The following is a 19,922-nucleotide window of genomic DNA, read 5'->3' as shown; positions in this document are numbered from 1 at the left end:
CACACACACACACACACACACACACACACACACACCAATAAATCAGATGAGCGCAAGACAAAAGCTGTCTCTCTTTCAAGTAACTGTAATTTGAATAAGATTAAGCGTGAAGACAGATTCTTAATTCGTATTGCATGCAGTCTGATGAATGTTGTCCTCTAAGGACAGAAACTCCATTAGCTGTTGGTGTGGAGATGGAGCAGGTGGATGATTCACAGAGGATTTACTCAGGTGAAGAAGAAAAGGTTTATCGATCAGATTAAAATGAAACAAGTATGGACAGATTTATCACATATAATATGAACTAAGCACACTGAACATAGTGGTATAAGCAGCATGTGAACATGTATGACCGAACATGTATGACACTGTTCCTAATCGTTCCACATGTTCTGAAGAATCTAAAAACAAGTTAACGAGAGGCTCTAAATGCACAAGAATGAAGTGAATTTTGTGAAATATTATGTCTGTTTTATCTAGAGATAATGTGTTAGGATGAAAGGTATGAAGTTTGAACTAGAGCTGCACTTTTTTCACCTCCAATACGATATCAGAGGACAGAAAAACAGCTGAATTGACTTAAAATGTGTCTTTTTTTTTTTTTTAAACACAAACTTAAATGTAATGAATCACAAATTTATTTGATAACTCTGCACTAGTACAGACACTTACATACACCAATAGTCTCACAAACTTGGTCAAACGGAAACAACACAACTTTAAGTTTTTCTATCAGCCTCTTATGAAGTAGAACAGCCAATGGAGGACGAAGACGCCTTCACAGCCACTGAAGATTAAGGGGGAGGTGGTGGAGGAGGTGGAGGACTACAAATATCTGGGAGTGGTGATCGGCAACAGACTAGACTGGACATCCAACACTGACGCTGTGTACAAGAAGGGGATGAGCGGACTCTATTTCCTGAGGAAGCTGAGATCATTTAATGTGTGCAGCAAGATGTTGGAGATATTCTACCACAGCGTTGTTGCCGGTGCCATTTTCTTTGCTGTTGTGTGTTGGGGAAGCAGCATCAGAGCCAGTGACTCTAACAGACTGAACAGGGTCATCAGGAAAGCTGGCTCTGTACTTGGACTGAAACTGGAGACCCTGGAAAATGTGGTGGAGAGGAGGACAATGAAGAAGCTGTTGTCTATCCTGGTTAACAAGCTGCACCCTCTCCACCACACAGTGGACAGACAGCGGAGCACTTTCTCGCACAGACTGCTTCAGCTCCGTTGTCGTAGGGACAGATACAGGAAATCTTTCCTGCCACAGGCTATCACTTTGTATAATAAACGTTAAGTCACCATTGTACAGATTTGTCTTGTACAGATTGTTCACAAAGCACTATTGTACGGATTATTAATATTCACTGTTCATATTGTACAGAATTTTACATTCTACATTTCAAAGCATTTTTATATTTTATTTTATTTTGTTTTTTATTTTTATTGGTAACTTGATCTGTGTGTATATGTATGCTGCAACTGCACAGTAATTTCCTGTCTGGGATGAATAAAGTATTTCTATTCTATTCTACGAAAAGTATAAATAATAAAGAAAGTGAAAGTGACAAAAACAAAAGGTTGACTACTTTGGTCAAACATGCAAAAATAAACTGCAACAAACCTCTAAATGGTTCAGAAAGTGCGATTAGTAATTATAAATATAATAGAAAATAAATAATAAAGCATGACGTCGCTTGGAGCAGAAAGCTCCCACATTTGTCCCAAATTTTGGAATAAATCTAGTAAAATATCAAACGTATGATATGTTTCTGTGTTGAACGATGACACAAGTCTAAAGTGCTGCTGTAACGCAAGCAGACACACAGCAGCAGTGGTGGGAAAGTGTGTTTCCTTCACAGGAATCTGACTGCATTTTAACACACAGTAAAGGCAGAGCCGTCCAAACCTCTTCTCTCTGTGGGTTTAGCCACAGTTTTTAACTGCAGCTCTGCTCTACTGAAATTAACAGGAGAAAATGTTTTAGCTCACTCTAATCATCTGCTCTCTTTCTCCATCCACAGACATTCGGTTTAACAAAAACCTGCTCTTTTGTAGAGGGAAACTTTCCCTAAATACAGTTAAAAGGTGTTAAATTAAGTTCATTGTAGGTTCTTTTAAACCTATGATGAGTCAATTACTGCCACAACTGATAAAAAATACTAAATCCTCCAGTAGATTAGAAAGCAGCATGTTCATTCAGCCCCGATTTCCTTAATTTTGGGAGACACTTGAATGTGAGCAAAGTTCTAAAAATCAACCAACTCAGTGACTTTCTTGTTATATTAAGCAACATTTCAGACAAAAAAAATTAGTATTGGACAAATTAGGAATCGAATTTGTCGGCAGGCTTTTTAAGGACCGGTGATCAGCCAGAAAACTGAACTTTTTCTGAAATCGGTGCAGCCGATGCTCGGTGTGGGTCCGTTCGTTTTACCTTGAGGCCCAAGGCAGCGGCCATGTGTGCTGGGGTCCAGCCGTCACTGTTGGCCTGGTTCAGGAGGGCGGCGGACAGGGCTGGTCCGTCCAGTGCGTCGGAGGGATCGACGTGGTGCAGCAGGAGACGGAGTATGTCTACGTGTCCCGAGCAGACAGCAGCATGCAGCGTTGTGCAGCCGTCCTGTACAGAGGTTATGTTTGAATTAAATGAAATGTAGCATATTCACATAATGACCATTATGTCATTATGTGAATGACATAATGACATAATGTCCAATCTACCATTGTCTCCAATGGTAGATTGGAGACAAATCTACCATGTTGATTTGTCTCTTCTGTCATCACTTTTGATCAAATAATCTATGTGCTCATTAACGTGGAGTGAATTCTTTCCTTATGTACTAATCTATTTTTCAGCTCTGAAGTTATTTTCAAATACAGATAAGAATCCTTTATCAGATACAACAGACAAAATCCCAATGAGTTACCAATTGTTCTACATTTATTATCAATAAGACGAATATGTGAAATGTGAAGAATATATAAAACTGATTAAATAAAATACTTCTATTGAGAATCCTCAGCATTGATTAAACTCACATGGTCAAAAAACTGGGGGGAAAAATCTCTTTTGAAACTATCTCTACTTTACTCTCATATCTAAACTGGTTCCTATCCAAAAATTAAAAAAGCAGAGTACGGTAGAATTATCTTCATGGAAACATTATATATTTTAATGAAATGTGGTGTGGACTGGATATTCTGAGAATGTTCAGAGTGTAATATTTACAATTCACCACATCTGTCCCGCTTTGCCCTGACTTGGCTTCATTCTAACTTCTCACTTGCGCTGAAGTAGTTAAGTTTCTGCAGGTTTTTTTTAGAGCTTTGGATCAGCTTGTTTTTAGCGCCCCCTTTGTCTGTTTTCTTGGCACTGGCGTTCCAGCTCCCTAACCTGCTAACTGGTTTACATTTCCTCTAAAACATTTACATGTGGAGTAATAAACACACTGAGTCCACAGCGCCTTGCAAAAGTCTTTACAACCCATTATCCAATTAAATGTGAGTAGATTCATTATTTTCCATGTTTTTGCATAATTGTGCTTTTGTACAACAAAAACAAAGCATTCTGWTCCTGATTCTGCAAGAAGTGTCAGTCTATCATTTAAAAATCCCAATAAATACATTGACGTTTGTGGATGAACAGCTTTAAAATACGGAAGCAGTCAACAGGGTAGAAATAATTTAGCCAGTAGAATTTGGATGACGTGTTGATTAAAACAGTGAGGTGGAGTCATGGTTTCCATTTGGAACTTTGTTTAGGACACATAATCTTGATGTTTCAGGAAAAAAACAAGGGGATAAACATTAAAACACACACAGCTTTCCACACTTAGCCTCTTGTCTCAGCATCTGCAGCACGCTGTCAGAACAACTGCCTTAAAACCATTCTGAGAATCACCGACTATGCAGTTTCCAGCATTTTAAAACATTCCAGGCTAATTTCAGACTGTACTGATTACTATTTGAATGTTAAATTATTGTTTTTAACAAAAAAATTAAATAAAAATTTGGCCAACATATTTGTTTAGGCCTAAAATATGTTAGTGCTTCGGAGGTCGGATATGTTACAGAGCACAGCAGAAACAGCGGGTTAAATATAGAACAAAGAAAGTAACTAAATATAGGGGCTCATCGCATGCTGCCACAGCAACTCACTGAGCTCTTATGGTTACCATGGAGACACAGAAAGCCAGTACATCAATGGGCTCGCACGATTCAGACGACCAAACCTCGGAGACTACTTAAAATCCTTTGTGTGGAGCGAGTGAGTGTGAAACAAAGAGTGTTACTATGTAGTAACGAGCAGTCAGGAGACAGGATGGGTAATCCCAACCCAAAAAAATAGAGAAACCAAACAAAAAAACAAACAAACAAAAAAAAACAATAAAATATACTAATAATATCAAATTTTGTTATTCAGAGGAAAGTTTTTTCATTTGTACCAGAAACCACATAATAAACCACGTGAGTCACAACAGAATGGCAGGATGGCAGAGGAAGCCTTACTGTGTTGGTGAGTGAGCGATTGGCTCCTGCGGTCAGTAGAGCCTGAGCGCAGTCCAGGCTTCCTGCCTCGCAGGCCAGGAACAGGGGAGTCTGGCCCTGGGCTGCTACCGGGTCCACAGCGGCTCTGGACGCCAGCAGAACCTCCACGCAGCTGCAGGGACAACCGCCACGTTAGCAACTCTCCTCACGTCACATTTTAAGATATTATAATTAATAACATGCATCAAGTTTCTGGAGAATATCGTTGACCGGCTCAGTCACAGTTCTATAGATTTAAACCTGATCTTTAGTGCTCATTTATTTCAACAGGTTTCCACTTTTTAAGAAGATTTAAGTCAACATGCAAAAAATAATCAACTGCTGTGAATTATTTTTGAAAATGCATGAGCTATCATTAAGATATAACTGTGTATTTATGTTTTTTAAAAACTTGGCTATTACCTCTGGCAACATAGCATGGTTTTGTGATGTAAAAAAAATAAAAACATGGTGAATCTTTTCTGAGATTTTCCCAACTTTGATGTTACCTATCACCTGTACGACTTCATTCAAAAACTAGCTGAAATTATTTTGGGGGAAAATAAAAAAAAATACACACCTCTGGAAAAAATGAGAAGACCACTTAAAATGTTCAGTTTCTCTGATTTTACTTTTTATAGGTATATGTTTGAGTAAAATGAACRTTGCTCTAGTCTCGCCAGAAAAAAACCTTCACAGAATTTACGAGATTAAGTAGACCCACCGTGACAAAATGTAAAACTGGTGATTGACGTTTTTAAAGTCAACCTACATTTTTTTTTAAATTAATTTAAGACTTTTTAAGACATGGAAACCCTGTTAAAATACATTCAGGTCACTATGATGCTTCAACAACCATAACCATGATGCTTTGAATCATTAATAATCATAATGTTGATTTGTCAAACCCGCTCTTTGACAGGAGAATAAACTAATCTCAGGCATGTGGTGTGACTTTTGCTTGGTAGTGGCACTAAATAAAAAGAACGGAACATGGACAGTTCTTTCACCGACAATAAACACTGTTACCATGAGAACCAGACATTTGTACAGAGGGTGCAACATTAATAATTTACTTCTACGTTCTCCTCATACAGGCTTACTGTCATCCCTCATTGCATGACATAAAAACTGTTCATGAGACTCCTGGACTATGAGTTTAAATCAAATGTCGAGTCTTTGTATTTCTGGCTAACGTGTGACCTAAATCCAAGTTGCAGACTTGAGTCCCTCACTCCACTGACACACAAGTCCTTGCCGAAAGAAAATTTAGATGACGACACCATTTCTGGTAATCATTTGCGTTATCTGTTTTAGTTTATTTTCAGTATTTAAACTTAATCAAACAGAGAAGAGTTCAGCCTTTTAGTGGTAGTAGAGGAAAATGCCTGGGAAAAACGAGCCGCTCCGTTCACAGTACCACTGAGTCATGACTACAGAATAACTAGTGAACATTACTGAGTAAGCTGTTTGAAAGTGTGTGTGTGTGCATGTGTGTGTGACTAGGACTTGAGAAGGGGAGGTGGAGTTGAACATCCCCCTCTATATATACCATGGTGATCGGATATTACAGCGCTGAACACACCCGAGCCGCGCCGACCTCGTGTCTTTCGGCTGACAGAGCTTGGTTGAAACTTGAAAGACGTTTTTAACAAACCTTTAAACACCACTGCATCAGTCACACAATGTGTGTGTTATGTGGACAACCAGAAGCAACAATCTTTGAACCGTAATTACATTCATTTCACCAGAAACACAAACGTTTAGGTTGGCACCGAGCATCGGACACTATTTCCACGTCTAATAACAACTGATGACATCAGGTCTTTATTTACCTAAATAAACGACTGAGGCACCATTGAAATATGGGTCAAATTAAAAATGGAAAACCTCCTCCTGCATGTAGAGCTTTCCATTTCTATAAACAGGGTTCCTAAACTCAGACTATGAATGAACCTTTTATAGAAGAGATCCATGTCATAAGAGATTTCTGGGTGCATTGAAAAGGAGGGTTGGTCATAATTCAAAGGGCAGAACAGAACAAAAGAAAGCAGAAGCAGGAAAAGAACAAATAAAGAAGCAAACAGAGAAAGACATTGGAAAGCAAGACGGGGAGAAACCTTTGAAAGAGTTTTGAGGGAGTCACAACCAGATAAAGGGGCACAAGACAGGAGAAGAAACCTTACGTTTGTGTAACATTATTTTCACCATTTTTGTTGCTGTTGGCAACACCTTAATTTTTTCAAGAGCCATACTTAGTGAACAGTAACTGATTGATAATCTTGATATTTGAGAGACTTTTCGTCCTTTTTAAGCAATAGACTTTTTGGTTTTGACCTTTATGAGACATGATAAATTCACATCAACTTTGTCAGATTCCATGTGGCAGATCCATCTAATGCCAGGTGGTGATAGCACTTTATATCAAGACTCTAAGCCATCTAATTTCTTCAACCTATCCAGTCTTCAACATCATAGTTAGGGATGAACTGATCCATTTTTCCATTTCCGAGACCAATTATTATATCGATATCAGAGGTTTAGTATCGATCGATACTGATCGCAAGCTGAATTGACTTAAAATGTTTGGTTTTTTAAACAGACATAAATATACTGAATTGAAAATTCATTTGATAACTCTGCACAAATACATCACAATTAGATATGAAAATAGCTTCACAAGCTTGGTCAAACATGTAAAAACTAATTGAATTTGTTCAGTCTCTGCAGTTAGTTGTAGAACAGCCAATGTAAAAGAACCTTGGTCAAAAACGCAAAAATACACCCTTCAAATAGTTCAGAAAGCTAAAATACCAATTCTGAATATAATGTAATAAAGCATGATGTTGCGCAGAGCACAAAGCATAGAGTTAGACAGAATAGATCTGCCCTTATGGATCGGGCACATTGTTATACCAGATCTAGAATTTATTTTAATATTGGGACAGATACAGATATCAGCATCTCATCATAGACAACTATTTTAAAGATATCAGCTACTAATTAAATCAGTCATTTTGATTTGGATTAACTAATTGTTGTCAAAAGATTCATAATAAGTACAAAGAATGACAGATACAGGTCTGTCCTTTGCAGAAGCGTTTAAATGAGTCCCACCTGGCGTCGCCGTGGGCGGCAGCAAAGTGTAAGGGTGTGAATCCATTTTCATCCAAAATGTCAGCAGGCAGCCCTGCAGACAGCAGCAGCTTCACACACTCTGAACGGGAGAAGAGCAGAGGAGGAGGGGTGATGTAGCAACCGGCTCGAAATCAGTAGAGGCACCCACACTTACATTAAAAAAAACCACAAGCCAGAAGACACAAAGTACAGTCATTACATGTATAAATACTTCATGCAATTCATTCTGCACATAAAAGTCAAAATGTGAAATGAACTTTGCTTAGTAAACAGACTTACACACTGTTGTCACAAAAGTTAATATGAAATATCAAAGATGTATCGATGGATTTCAGTTTGATGGGTTTGTTAAAAATTTGGTTGTGAATTCCAAAGAGAGAATTGGCAGAACAGCCTGGGAGTCTCAGAGGAAACTCCTCTGGGGGCCACAATGCCTGGTGGCCATGGCTCAGATCAGGACAAACCAGAGCTAAGAGCTGCTGGGACCTGGAGCCAAAGCTGTGCTGGTTCCATGAAAGTAAGGAAGATCTGACCCAACAGGGGGTGTCCATCGTCCTGTCCCATGATTAGGATGTTTCCTGGCATCAGAACAGGCTTGACCACAGAAAAGGTTCCTTTTTGAATACTTGTTCTGAATTCTTCTCGAGTTTTAAAATACATTACAAATTTATTTGATAACTCTGCATCAGCACAGCATACTTAAATACACCAATAGCTTCACAAGTTTGGTCAAAAATGGAAAAACAACTTTAATTTGTTCAGTCAGAGCAGGTAGGTGTAGAACAGTCAATGTAAAATAAATAATAAAGAAATTGAAACTGATAAAAAACAATGGGTTGACTATCTTGGTCAAATATAAAAAAATAAACTGCAACAAACCTTTCTTCAAATGGTTCAGAAAGTGCAGTTAGGAATTCTAAATATAATGTAAAATAAATATTAAAGCATGATATTGCTCAGAGCACATAGCATAGAATTACACTGAATAGATCTGGTCTTATAGAAGGGGCATATTGTCTCTGATACCCAATCTAGAATAGTTTTCCATATTGGGGTGCGATATCAGTATCGGATTGAGGCATCTATAAGCACAAACATCTAAGAATATTAATGCAAGACAGAATGAGGTTTGTTTGATTTTTTTGTCCCTCAGGCTCTAGTCTGAGGGACAACATCCATCATGGATTGATGATGACCAAACATGTCAGCCTAGAAACCAGCAGCAGAGAGAGAGGCACGCAAAGATCTTCAAAGGAGTTCATCGCTCAGTTCTTGTAGTTTGTGTTTGTCAGATGAATGAGCGTGTAATGTTTGCTGACGTTACATCTCCCCACAAGACAGCTCCGCATTCTCCTTCACAATCTAACAGCAGCAGACATAATGGGATCAGCCACAGCTCACGCAGTTACCACTTCAGTCCACCTCTGTCTGATCTCTGCATGTAAACGTAGTGGCTGTGCAGCTCAACCTGCGGCCACACCGTTCTTCTCTTCAACTGGTAAGTTCTATAATATCAGCCCATCAATTTGAATCACCAATACGTAAATAAAAATGCTACATTTTATATGCCCAAAAGGGGCATATAAACTGTATATGTATGTCTATTTTACGCAGACATACAGTTGTCACAGTTTTTGCTTAATGTAGAGCAAGTATTGACTATGTTCTTGCTTTGTTTTCCAATCAAGATGAAGAAATCTATGGTGTAATTATTATGTGTATATTAGGTGTATTATTATTTTTCCTTCTCCTCTTTTTGGTGTGCTCTACATTAACTCTAAGCTGCTCTTCAGACTTAAACCACATTAAAGGCAAAAATAGAAGCAAAAATAAACCCCTGATTTCTATGATAGTTTCACTTGAAGCAGACAATCAATGACGTGTTTTATTCCCTATAAGCAGACCAGGTCATTAGACATCTACCTGCTGCCAGTCAACAGGTTTATACACAAGTGAGAAGTTATAAATGAGCAAACTGCCAAAATCATCAGCTTTCAACAAAAGATTACGACTAGTGAAGTTTTACTTACCAGTTTGTCCATTCTGAGCAGCAGCAAACAAGGCAGAAGTTTGGTTGTGACCGAGGTGGAAGTTTGGGTCAAGAAGATGGGGCGAAGTTTCCAAAGTAGTGGTAGAGGCGATGTCAGTGGGTGAGGTGGTAGGAGTGATACATGTTATGGTGGTTCCGTTCGAGTCTGGTTGGTTAAGCAGCATTGACAATAAAGTGACATTTCCCTGGGAAGCAGCTTGGAGGAGCAGGAGGTGCCTACTGTCCAGGGCAGCAGGCCCACCGCTACTTAGAGAGGAGACTATGGAGGGACACCAGCCTGCAGGGTGGAGGGAGGAGGAGGGGGAGTACAGGTTAAACTAGGACGAGGAAGACCAGGAGTGAGACTAGAAGTGCTGAGCAAGGGAGAGCAAGGGCACGAGAAGGTGGAAGGGAAGGAGAAAACGTTCAGTTTTCACACACATTTTACAGAGCAAGCTCCTATGTAAACATTTCAGGCCAAAAACTGAAGCATCAAATTCATCAGTCTAACATGTGGGCAGAAAAACATTGTTCAAACCAACCACTGAACAGTCAAACAAGTTCAAGAACAAGAAGGCAACTTGGAAAAATGCAAAGCATAATGACGAAAACATAAAATTAACAATATTTCATGCGCATGCAACTGCATGTCCTAGTGACGAAGGATCAGACAAAACTTCATAATCCTAAACTTGATCCTAGATATGATTGGAATTTTATCAAGCTAATCACTTTTAATGTTAGAAACAGATATGCTTCAACCTTTGCAGGTAAAGTTCAAGGTTCCCCTGGTCATACAAAACTCTAAATATAAATAAAATACACTGTGGAGATTTTGTCTTTGTCTTTTGGGGACAGTAAAAGTATAAAAAGTGTTCTTTATGGTACTTTCTGTAGAAATATTAAGTTTTGTGTGAGGTCACCAGGAGGGCTAATAACTCTGACCAATAGAGGAACTTTAAAGACTTAGAATCTCCTATTTTTGTTGTTCAGTCAAAAGGAAGAAGCAGCAAGTGCTTGAAAATCTATATTTAAACGCAAAAGATTTATTCATTAAAAATCTTTGCATTGTAAAAAATTATATAACTTCTTTCTGATTACACATATAGTCAAATATATGCAAACCATTTTTTAGAGCTAGCAGATGACAATGGTCTGTACATGGCTGTAGTACATCTAATAAAAGACAGCAAAATACAAAGACAAAGACAAAATACAAACAGCTACATATTCCAGGAATATGTTAATCACTTAGCAACATTGATAAAAATCACAAAATTCCTGAAAAACATAATCGGAACTTGTTAGGGGAAAATGACACATTTTATGTAAAATTATTTCAGCAAGACAGACAGAAAAATGTTAGAAAATACTTTTGCTGTTTAGCGAATAGCCACTTTTACAATAGTGTTAAAAACAACAACTAATACTGCTACTTTTTTCAAAACTGAATCAGAAACATATCAACTAGATCTATTATGATTAAGTCCGCTAACTGCAAAGATTTTGAAACTGTTTGATTAAACCAATTAATGTATATATTATCAGTGAGCTCGTCGGGTTGGCCAGCTTAAGAAGAAGCTACCTGTTTTATTGTCACACAACTTCAGATCTGTTGCGCAAATCCAATTAATGCTTAGGCCTGTCACGATAACAAATTTTGCCAAGCGATTAATTGTCTAAAAAATTATTGCAATAAACGATAATATTGTTTTGAGACCTTTTGACACTGATTTAATGGAAATGACTGATAATGCATGCGGTTTTCTGCCATAGATACACTTTATTTTCAAAAGAACACATAACACTGGAACTATAACTAAATAAACAAAACAACCAAAAACAAAAATAAAATGGATTCTCAGTCCCCATTAACAAAAAACCTACTTGAATAAAAGCTAAACAACAAAAAGCCAAAATGGAAATAAATACTGCATTCAACCAAAAGAGTGCAGATATGAAATCTGTATACTATATTGCCCTTCAGTAATCACAAGATTTAAATAGAGAAGATGGGCACATCCGACTACCTGATGCAGTAGTTCATACTACACGATTTCTTTTGCCCCTATTTTCCCCTTATGACAATCTTAGATTGTTGGCCGATCTAAGATTGTCGCTGGTGATTTCGTAACCGATCATCCTGTAGTGTGTAGCGGGTTACGGTGGATCGTTTTGGCCGCTCCGATCTAAATCAGGGATTTCACCCGACTGGAAGCGTCAATGCAGCCCGTTGAATGTGACAGGTAGCCAATCAGAAAGCGCGGATTCTCCTCCGTGCTTTCTGAGGGGAAATTACGGAGGGGAATCCCAAACAGCTGACACGGCGCAACCCAAAGTCCAGCTGACATTGGAGGTGATATGTGGAAACAACATTAATATTTATTCAACATTTCGTGCAAAGAATATAGAAATGACAAGGGGAGGAACTGGAGCCAAATTGCTACCGCAGTTGATAAACCCGGTAGGTTTTCAGCTATTCTTCGTTAACGTGACATAAATAGATTATTTGATTTTCATTCAGTCAGGACTTTATGCTGACTCTAGCCACATGCATCACAGGTAGATTCTAATAAAGCATTGATTGATGCCTGGTTTTAAAATTAGTTAACTGGACTTGTAGCCATTATTTTGTGCCCATGTGGCTGGACACCACACGGCACGACAACCAGATCGAACCATTATACCTAGGATTTTTGTCAGGTTTTGAAAATGGGCTGCCAGTCCGCCAACCACTCTTGTAGTGTGCTCTGGACATTACACTAAGGAAGATCACCGGAGTTGAGCCTTTTTTCATTCAGTGTCATCAACAGACAGAAAAAAAGACAGGAAGAGACGATAAAGTCGATAATTAAAATGAGGTCGATAGGTTTAATTTATCGTGCGATTAATTGATTTATCATTTATCGTGACAGGCCTATAATGCTGATTCAGAACTTATTTGAAGATTTAATTTTACATTTTGCTCAAAGCATGTGGTCTAGGTGCTGGCTCTTCTAGAAACAACCAAATCTGGCAAAGTCAAAGTAAATAAAGTGTCTCGCAAAAGCAATCATACATCTTGAACTTTTTCACATTTCTTTCTGCTACAAACTCATTTTTGTGAATATATTTACAAATTTATGTCACAAATCAACAAAAAGTAGCAGATAGATGCCAAGTGGAAGGAACATTTCACGTGTTTTTCACAAGTTTTTGTTACAAATAAAAACCTGAAAATATTTTAGATTTTGCTCCTAAGTGAATTCTTGGACTGGATGGAGAGCATTTACAAAAAGTTACATTCAAGTCTAGAAAAAACTGAACTGGATTAAGGTCTGAACTTTGATTGGATCATTCAAACACTTTTATATTCTCTAAGTTGTATTTAGTTCCACCCACTTCCTCATCAACCCTGACGAGCTTCGTTATCCCTGCTGGAGAAAGGTATCCACCAGCATAATGCTACCATTATCATGCTTCAACATGGACATGGTGTATTCAAGATAATGTGCAAAGCATTTGAATAGTTTCTTGTTGTTAGTGTGGGCTCGCTAACATAAAAACTGCTCCTTAAAATGCTCAAAACCTGGGATACTCCTTTACAACACAACCCTGCTTTAAACAGAGTTTAAACCACAACTTTATGCCTAGCCTGGTTTGGGATAAAGCCAGGACAAATATTACTAATATTTGCTTGGGACAAATTGATTGACTTTATTCAGAGGCATCAGTGTAAAAAGGGCTGGATGGTACACCCTTCAACAGATTTGTATTTGTAAAAAAAATTGAAAACTGTATATTATTCTTGTTTCCGTTCACAATTAAAAATTACTTGTTTCTATTCTATTAAAATCTTAATAAAACACATTAACGCTTGTCTTTGTATTGTGAGGAATTTTGTGAAAGTTCAAGGTCTATAATTAATTTAGCAAGGCACTGTAGATAAGTTATATTATTATACAACAGTCCGTCACCCACAGTAATACATACATCATCTAATTGAATATTGACAAAATTATGAATTGTTTTAACCAAATGAAAAAGACAATGATAATAGTGTCTTGCAAACACGATTAAAGAGATTATATAAGAGTAATAAAGTCGGAGTGGGGGAGCATGCTGCGTGTGATGTTGAAAAGCAACAAGGGGATAAATAAGAATGAAAATTGTGATTAATATTAATTTTGAATCAACAATACTATTAATAATGTATATATGTGTGTGTGTGTGTGTGTGTGTGTGTGTGTGTGTGTGTGTGTGTGTGTGTGTGTGTGTGTGTGTGTGTGTGTGTGTGCATGTGTACTTTAAAACAGGGCATGAATGTACATTAATTAATTCAAAATACACACTTTGTAACATTCCACAGGAAAGTTTTAGAATATATTTAGTAACGACTGCTGTTAGAGCTTTTATTATCATTTCTTTCAGATTTAAAGCAAAGCGAAAAAGTTAACAAGACAATATGAATACCACTTGATTAGGGTTTGTAGTAAAATGAGTAAAACCTTTGAACAAATGAACAAAAAATTATTATTTTTAATCATAGCAAGTGAAAACATACAACAGCAAAAATGAAATTGCTGAAATGTTTAACAACAATTTGTTAGTAGCTCACATTCATGAAAGATGAGACAGAAAAAACAGTGTTCAAAGTTAACTGATGATGGCATGCCATAAGAACTGGAGGAAGGGAAGGGAAGGGAAGGAGAAAGCAGCCTCTGGCATCAGCTTCAGAGAGGACAGGGGTTACTTATAGAAAGGCCAAACCAATCAGAATACACAGGAGAACCAAGGACCTCTGGCTGCCTCGGCTCAACATTATATTCAGTTTGCCCCAAAGTTGTCAGCGTGCGATGCTGACATGGCTGAGGTGACATGTGATAAGAGAGCTGCCCAGACACCAGGACTTATTAGAGGAAGAGAGATGAGTGAAGGGAAAGTGCAGTGAGCAACATCAGACTTGGCCTATGAGGTATTCAAGTGTGACTTGATCACTATGCTTTGCTATCCTGGACAAGTACAAAGGTCAGTTTGAAAGACTGTTAAGGAAAATAAAAAGGCAGCAGTAGGAGCTGGAGGGAGACAGAGCTTGTAGGAGCCCCCGTTACCTGATGCTGTTGCCAGGGGGCTGCCTGCTGAGGCACGGGAACTACAGGAAGATGGAGCACTAATGGAGGAGGATGTGGAGGGAGGGTGTATGGAGGAGGGACTACTGACAGTAGTGGCAGAACTGATGTCTTGGGGGGACTCTGCGCATGCTGTTGCTGCCTGCCGCTGAGGCCCCCGACCGGGCACTGGCGAGCGGGGGCAGGCACCCACCTGAGAGGCAGTCAGGGCTGGGACCAGGTCCAGGGTAGGTTTTGGTGGCAGCTGGGGTGTGGCAGGCTTCAGGCCGGCCCCTGGGGAGCGACTGCTGTCCCCCACTACCTTGATGGACGGATGAGGAGGTGAGGGGGTCTGGGAAAGCCCTGGTTTTTTAGGAGGTATGGGAGGAGGGTTCCCCCGGTCGATCCTGGTCACTGTGGGCGACTTGAGGCCGATGGGATGGCTCAGGCGGCCGGGGAAGGGTCCGCCCTCTGAGGCGGAGTGGGGCAGTCCCGGACGGAGGGGTCCGGCTCCTCCTGTGGGGGGGCTGGTGAAGCGCGACAAGACCTGCGTCACAGTATGACGCGCTTGCTGTTTGGCTGCAAAGTTGTCGCGGTTGGTTGGGGAAAGGTCACGGGCCGGCGGGCTCTGAGATGCCGTTCCATTTTGGTCCTGTTCCTGAAACTTGTAGCGGGCTGCCTGGACGCGGGGGCTCACCCCAGTGGGTAGGCCGTGGGGAGTTTGGCCCTCTGAGCCATTTTCTGTTTGTGCCAATCCTCCTGAGCTGCTGTGGACAATCCCCCTTCCAGTCGTCTTTGGCAAACTAAGACCCACATAGTTGGCAGGGGCTGGTTTGGCAGGTATAGAGAGGGGAGTCTTCTTAGGACCCTCAGCCTCAGTAAGGGGCACGTCTGTTTGACAAGATGCTGTTTGACAGCTTATGGACTCCGTGGCTATAGATACAGATATCATAGCTTTGGGTTTGGGTGGTGTACTGGTGGCAGCAGCAGGTTCCCCTCCGGCCGCAGCAGCAGGTGAAGCAACAGCAGCGTCATCTTTCTCATCACCCCGTTCAGTTCTGAGCTGCTCCACCTGCTGCTGCAAGCCCTGACTCTCTGCCTCCGCTCGTCCCAGCCTGGCTCGCAGCTGCTCGCATTCTGTGTCAAATTCTGACAGCTGCTTCTCCATCTTGGCCTCCATCTGCTGGCTACGTTSGCGCTCGCCGCCCAGCTCCTCCTGCAGCCGGCCAGAGGTGCGACTCTCTTCATCCAGGCGAGCTTGAATCTCGTCGAAGCGCTGCGACTCCTCCACCACCCGAGTGGCAAGCTGCTTGCACTCGCGCACCAGCATCATGACAATGTGCTTATTCTTCTCACGTTCGTCCTTTAGCTGTGCTGTTAGCTTGCGGTGCTCTTGCTCCAGACTCTGGAGCTGAAGCTTCTCCATCTCCAGCTAGAAAAAGAACAGCGCAACTTTAGTGAACAATACTATCCATTGTCACATTTGATATTCAAGCATCTGGTGGTGAGGTTTGGCTAATCTAGAGGATACCTAAATCAAGCTTTTAATGAAGACTAAGATAAAAAAAAAAAAGTCAAATCTTTGATTTCTATTGGTAATTCCACAATCTACATAATATAATGTAATGTAAAAAAAAAAAAATCCAATTAATCAAATGAGCCTTGAAATTAAATCCACCGTAGAAAGTATATTTTGTCAGTCCTCAAGTTGGCTTAAATTCAGCTTGTGCACCAAGACAGATTTAGTGAAGTCGGTGTGTAACTCCGGGTGTCCTGCATGTTTTAGATGTTCCCGGGTTCAAAAAGCCCAGATCCAACAGATTGGTTCAGTTCCCGGCCTCAACACAGCCATTATTTCAGCTGTGTTGTAGGAGGTACATCTAAAACGAACAGGGCTCTGCCTGGAAATGTGTATGGTTGACTCTTGATGCCTTGTCTTTGCCCTGCCTTCTATATCTGGACCATCTGCTATTCTTAGCCCAGCGCTGGCTTCACAGAGTTTGTCACGGTTTAACAGGAGGATCTCCACCTGATTCTAACTCCTCCAGTGCTTTAACAAGTCCCTAACAATACAGCTGATGTCCAGCATTCTCTGTCACAATGTTGACCTGTCCCACTCTTGATCAGCCCATCCATTCACCTACTATGTCCAAAACGATCACAGATTACGTCTTGCTGCTGTCTTAACAGGACAGCGAGGGGTGGGGGTGAGGGTTGGGGTGAGGGCGGGTCACTGGTGGGTGCTGAAGGAAGTTGGAGGTGCTACAACAAGCTGCTAATTGGTTGAGGATTAATACTTGTGAATGTCACCTACTGGGTGGGATAGTTGAAACTTTATAACTGATGTTTGTGCAGATTTAAAAATGATTTAGATTATCCATCTTATGTATCTCAAAACACATCACTGTACATGTTTCCTGGTTGGCAGAGGGTTCCACCCCTCCATCTGGTCTTGTTAAAGTTTCAGTCATTTGGAGGTACTTCTTAGATATGCTTTAGATTACCAGAACAGTTTTCTGAGCACCCGCCTCTTACTATTGAAAAACACATATTGCTGAATTATTTTTCTTGTTTTGTAGGAGGTAACATGTATAGTATGTAATATTAAATACTGCACGTTTTGCCTGGACTTGTGTGGAGACACAAAACAGTCTCTTATTCCATGCCATCCTACACTCTTAAAACACAGAAGACTGCTTTTATTAACTAAAACTTTTCATGACATTAAACCACTGTTTGAATGCCTGTTAAAAGCAGGGGTGCACCAATGATGGGGGGTCAGTCAGTCAGCTCTTTGCTGAGGTAGATAAGACTGGGTGACTGCTGATCTCCTAAAATTAAGAAAACTGGGGGCAATTTATTGGCCGGCCAATTTATTGGTGCACCCCTAGTTCAAAGTCTAATTAGAAAAGATTAGGTTAAAGAAAAGATTAATCAAAATGATCTTGCTTATTAATTATAAAAAWTTTTTTTGAAAACTTCTTAAACAATCAATAATAAATTCCTGATTTGTCCCAACTGTAAATATTTGGATGATGAATTAAACTATTTTTTTTCTAAGTTTAATAAGTTACACGTTTCAAAATACACATGTATTCACCTAGACCAGTGTTTTTCAACCTTTTTTGAGCGAATGTACATTATTTTAATTGAAAAAATCTCGAGGCACACCACCAACCAAACATGTAAACAAAGATACTCTGTAGCCACCTATACATATATAGTCATTCTTATCAAAGTCTCAATCAAATAAACACAAAAATTTATTTTTATCACATTTTACATTTCTTATTTCAAATTGCACTTCACATGTCCACTTCAAAAATACCCCTGAACAGCCACAACACTGTGGTGTTAAATTTAAAGAAGTTGTAGAAAACGTCAAAATGTTTTACAGACTAATCCACAAGCATTCTTATAGCTGGAATACAGAAAATAATTCTTATTCTGAAAGAAGCAATAATATTTGGGAAACATTTCACTTCATATTCAGTTACAATATGAAGAGTTGCATGTATAAAATGTCAATATCTGTATATTTTACCCACCTAGTGTGAAACCTGTGCATGTTTGGATGAAAACAGCTGATTTCCTGGCAGAAATAGAAGATTTCAGTTTCTCTCTGGTTTTAGTTTTTATAGTAGCCAGGCTTAAGAAGCTCCCTTCACACAGATAAGTTGTGGGAAATGGACTCATGTTCTTTCCAACTACTGCTGAGCTTCACTGCCTTTTCCATCACTGTCGTCAGTCTTGCTAGATACAATGCTCTCACTGTTACCTGTAACATTCATGCATCACTAATTCTCGTTTTAACCCTCCCGACCCCACTGAGGGAAAAAGGGTGCAAGAAAATGGATGGATGGATGGATGGATAATTCTCGTTTTAATGTAAAATGCTCTGCACCTACTGCCATCTAGTGGTAAGAAAATTACATGATTACGCCGCTAGTCACTGCTACCGCAGACACTCGAAGATGGCATTATTTGCAGATAATTCATTTTCAAAAAATATTTTAAAACCAATTACCATATTTTTTGGACTATAGAGCATACCATACTAGCACCTTCAATTTTTTTTTAAAAATAAGACAAAAAAAACTGGAAGCTGCTCTCGGTTTTCCATAAGGACCCAGCAGAGGGCTGCGTCCTAATAAATCTGCTGGATATATTAAGGACGCAGCACTCCGTCTCCAAAGCCGAACCAYGGTTTCGTTCACACCGAGCTTAAATGCAGCGGCTCTATTTCCCTCCTGTAGTGCCAGATCGACAGCCCTCAACTTAAAAGCTGCATKATATGAGTTTGAAAACATTTATCCGTCGTGCCTGCTGCTAGCATGTGGTTGTTCTAAATTAGCAGTTCTCAACGTGGGCGGTACCGCCCCCCAGGGGGCGTTCAGAGGACGGCATGGGGCGCTGGTGAACATTTTTAAAAAAGGGAGTGCGCTGGGATGCCTTGGGGGGTGTTTGGTCGAAGGTAAACTTTACACCTTAAATGCACAATAATGCCAGTTTAGACTTTAAGCAACTTGGTAAAACTGTATTGTGTAACATTAACACATGCTTGGCTGCAACTGTATCGATGGCAGCTCTTCTTCTATTCAGTGTTTGTTAGCTTCTTGGCGCAGCTCCGTTCTCCTGCTACTGGTAGCTAAAATCACAATACCCTCGCTGTGTATCCCTCTGAAAAATGAACCCATTTAAATAAAGAAATAAAGAAATCCCTCCATGGGTGATACCTCGATAGAGGGCATTCATTTTATAGCATTAACACGGTGCTGTAAGTGGTCCGGTATGAAACGGGGGTGATAGAACAACATAGCACTTTTAAATTTCAATAATCAGAATGAAGAAATTGTTTCCGTTGTTTTAAAAGGTTTATGTCAGTCTGCCTTTTCCCCGGTCGGTTCCCGACCGCCCTGCATCTTAGGGGCTTAAAAAAAAGACAAGCACATTGCGCAAAACTCTGAAACAGGAGAAGTGGGACATAAAACGGAGCGAAGAACTAGATGTGAATTATGGCATAAAAACAGAATCCGACGTTGAACAGTGAAAAAATCAACACATGATGTGAAACATATGACGATTAGGCGGCGCAGCAGGTGATGAGATTACTGATGATGAGCGTCAATAAATGATAA

General features: G+C 39.8%; 1 protein-coding gene across 3 annotated transcripts in view; it reads right to left on the bottom strand.

Annotated features, from left to right (window-relative positions):
• Nucleotides 1-19,922, bottom strand: part of cttnbp2 (cortactin binding protein 2) — a 92,375-nt gene that overhangs the window by 17,575 nt on the left and 54,878 nt on the right. For all 3 annotated transcript variants that reach the window (XM_008410654.2, XM_017305253.1, XM_008410656.2), the window contains exons 4-8: nucleotides 14,788-16,216; nucleotides 9,699-9,995; nucleotides 7,648-7,747; nucleotides 4,513-4,663; nucleotides 2,441-2,623 (exon numbers count right to left, since the gene is read on the bottom strand). In XM_008410654.2, coding sequence (XP_008408876.1) covers nucleotides 2,441-2,623; nucleotides 4,513-4,663; nucleotides 7,648-7,747; nucleotides 9,699-9,995; nucleotides 14,788-16,216 — 2,160 coding nt within the window. The remainder of the gene's footprint in view (nucleotides 1-2,440; nucleotides 2,624-4,512; nucleotides 4,664-7,647; nucleotides 7,748-9,698; nucleotides 9,996-14,787; nucleotides 16,217-19,922) is intronic.

This window comes from Poecilia reticulata, linkage group LG6 (genome assembly GCF_000633615.1).
Source record: "Poecilia reticulata strain Guanapo linkage group LG6, Guppy_female_1.0+MT, whole genome shotgun sequence".
Taxonomy (NCBI): Eukaryota; Metazoa; Chordata; class Actinopteri; order Cyprinodontiformes; family Poeciliidae; genus Poecilia; species Poecilia reticulata.
The sequence above is the reverse complement of the archived record's forward strand: the minus strand, read 5'-3'. Positions and strand labels throughout refer to the sequence as shown.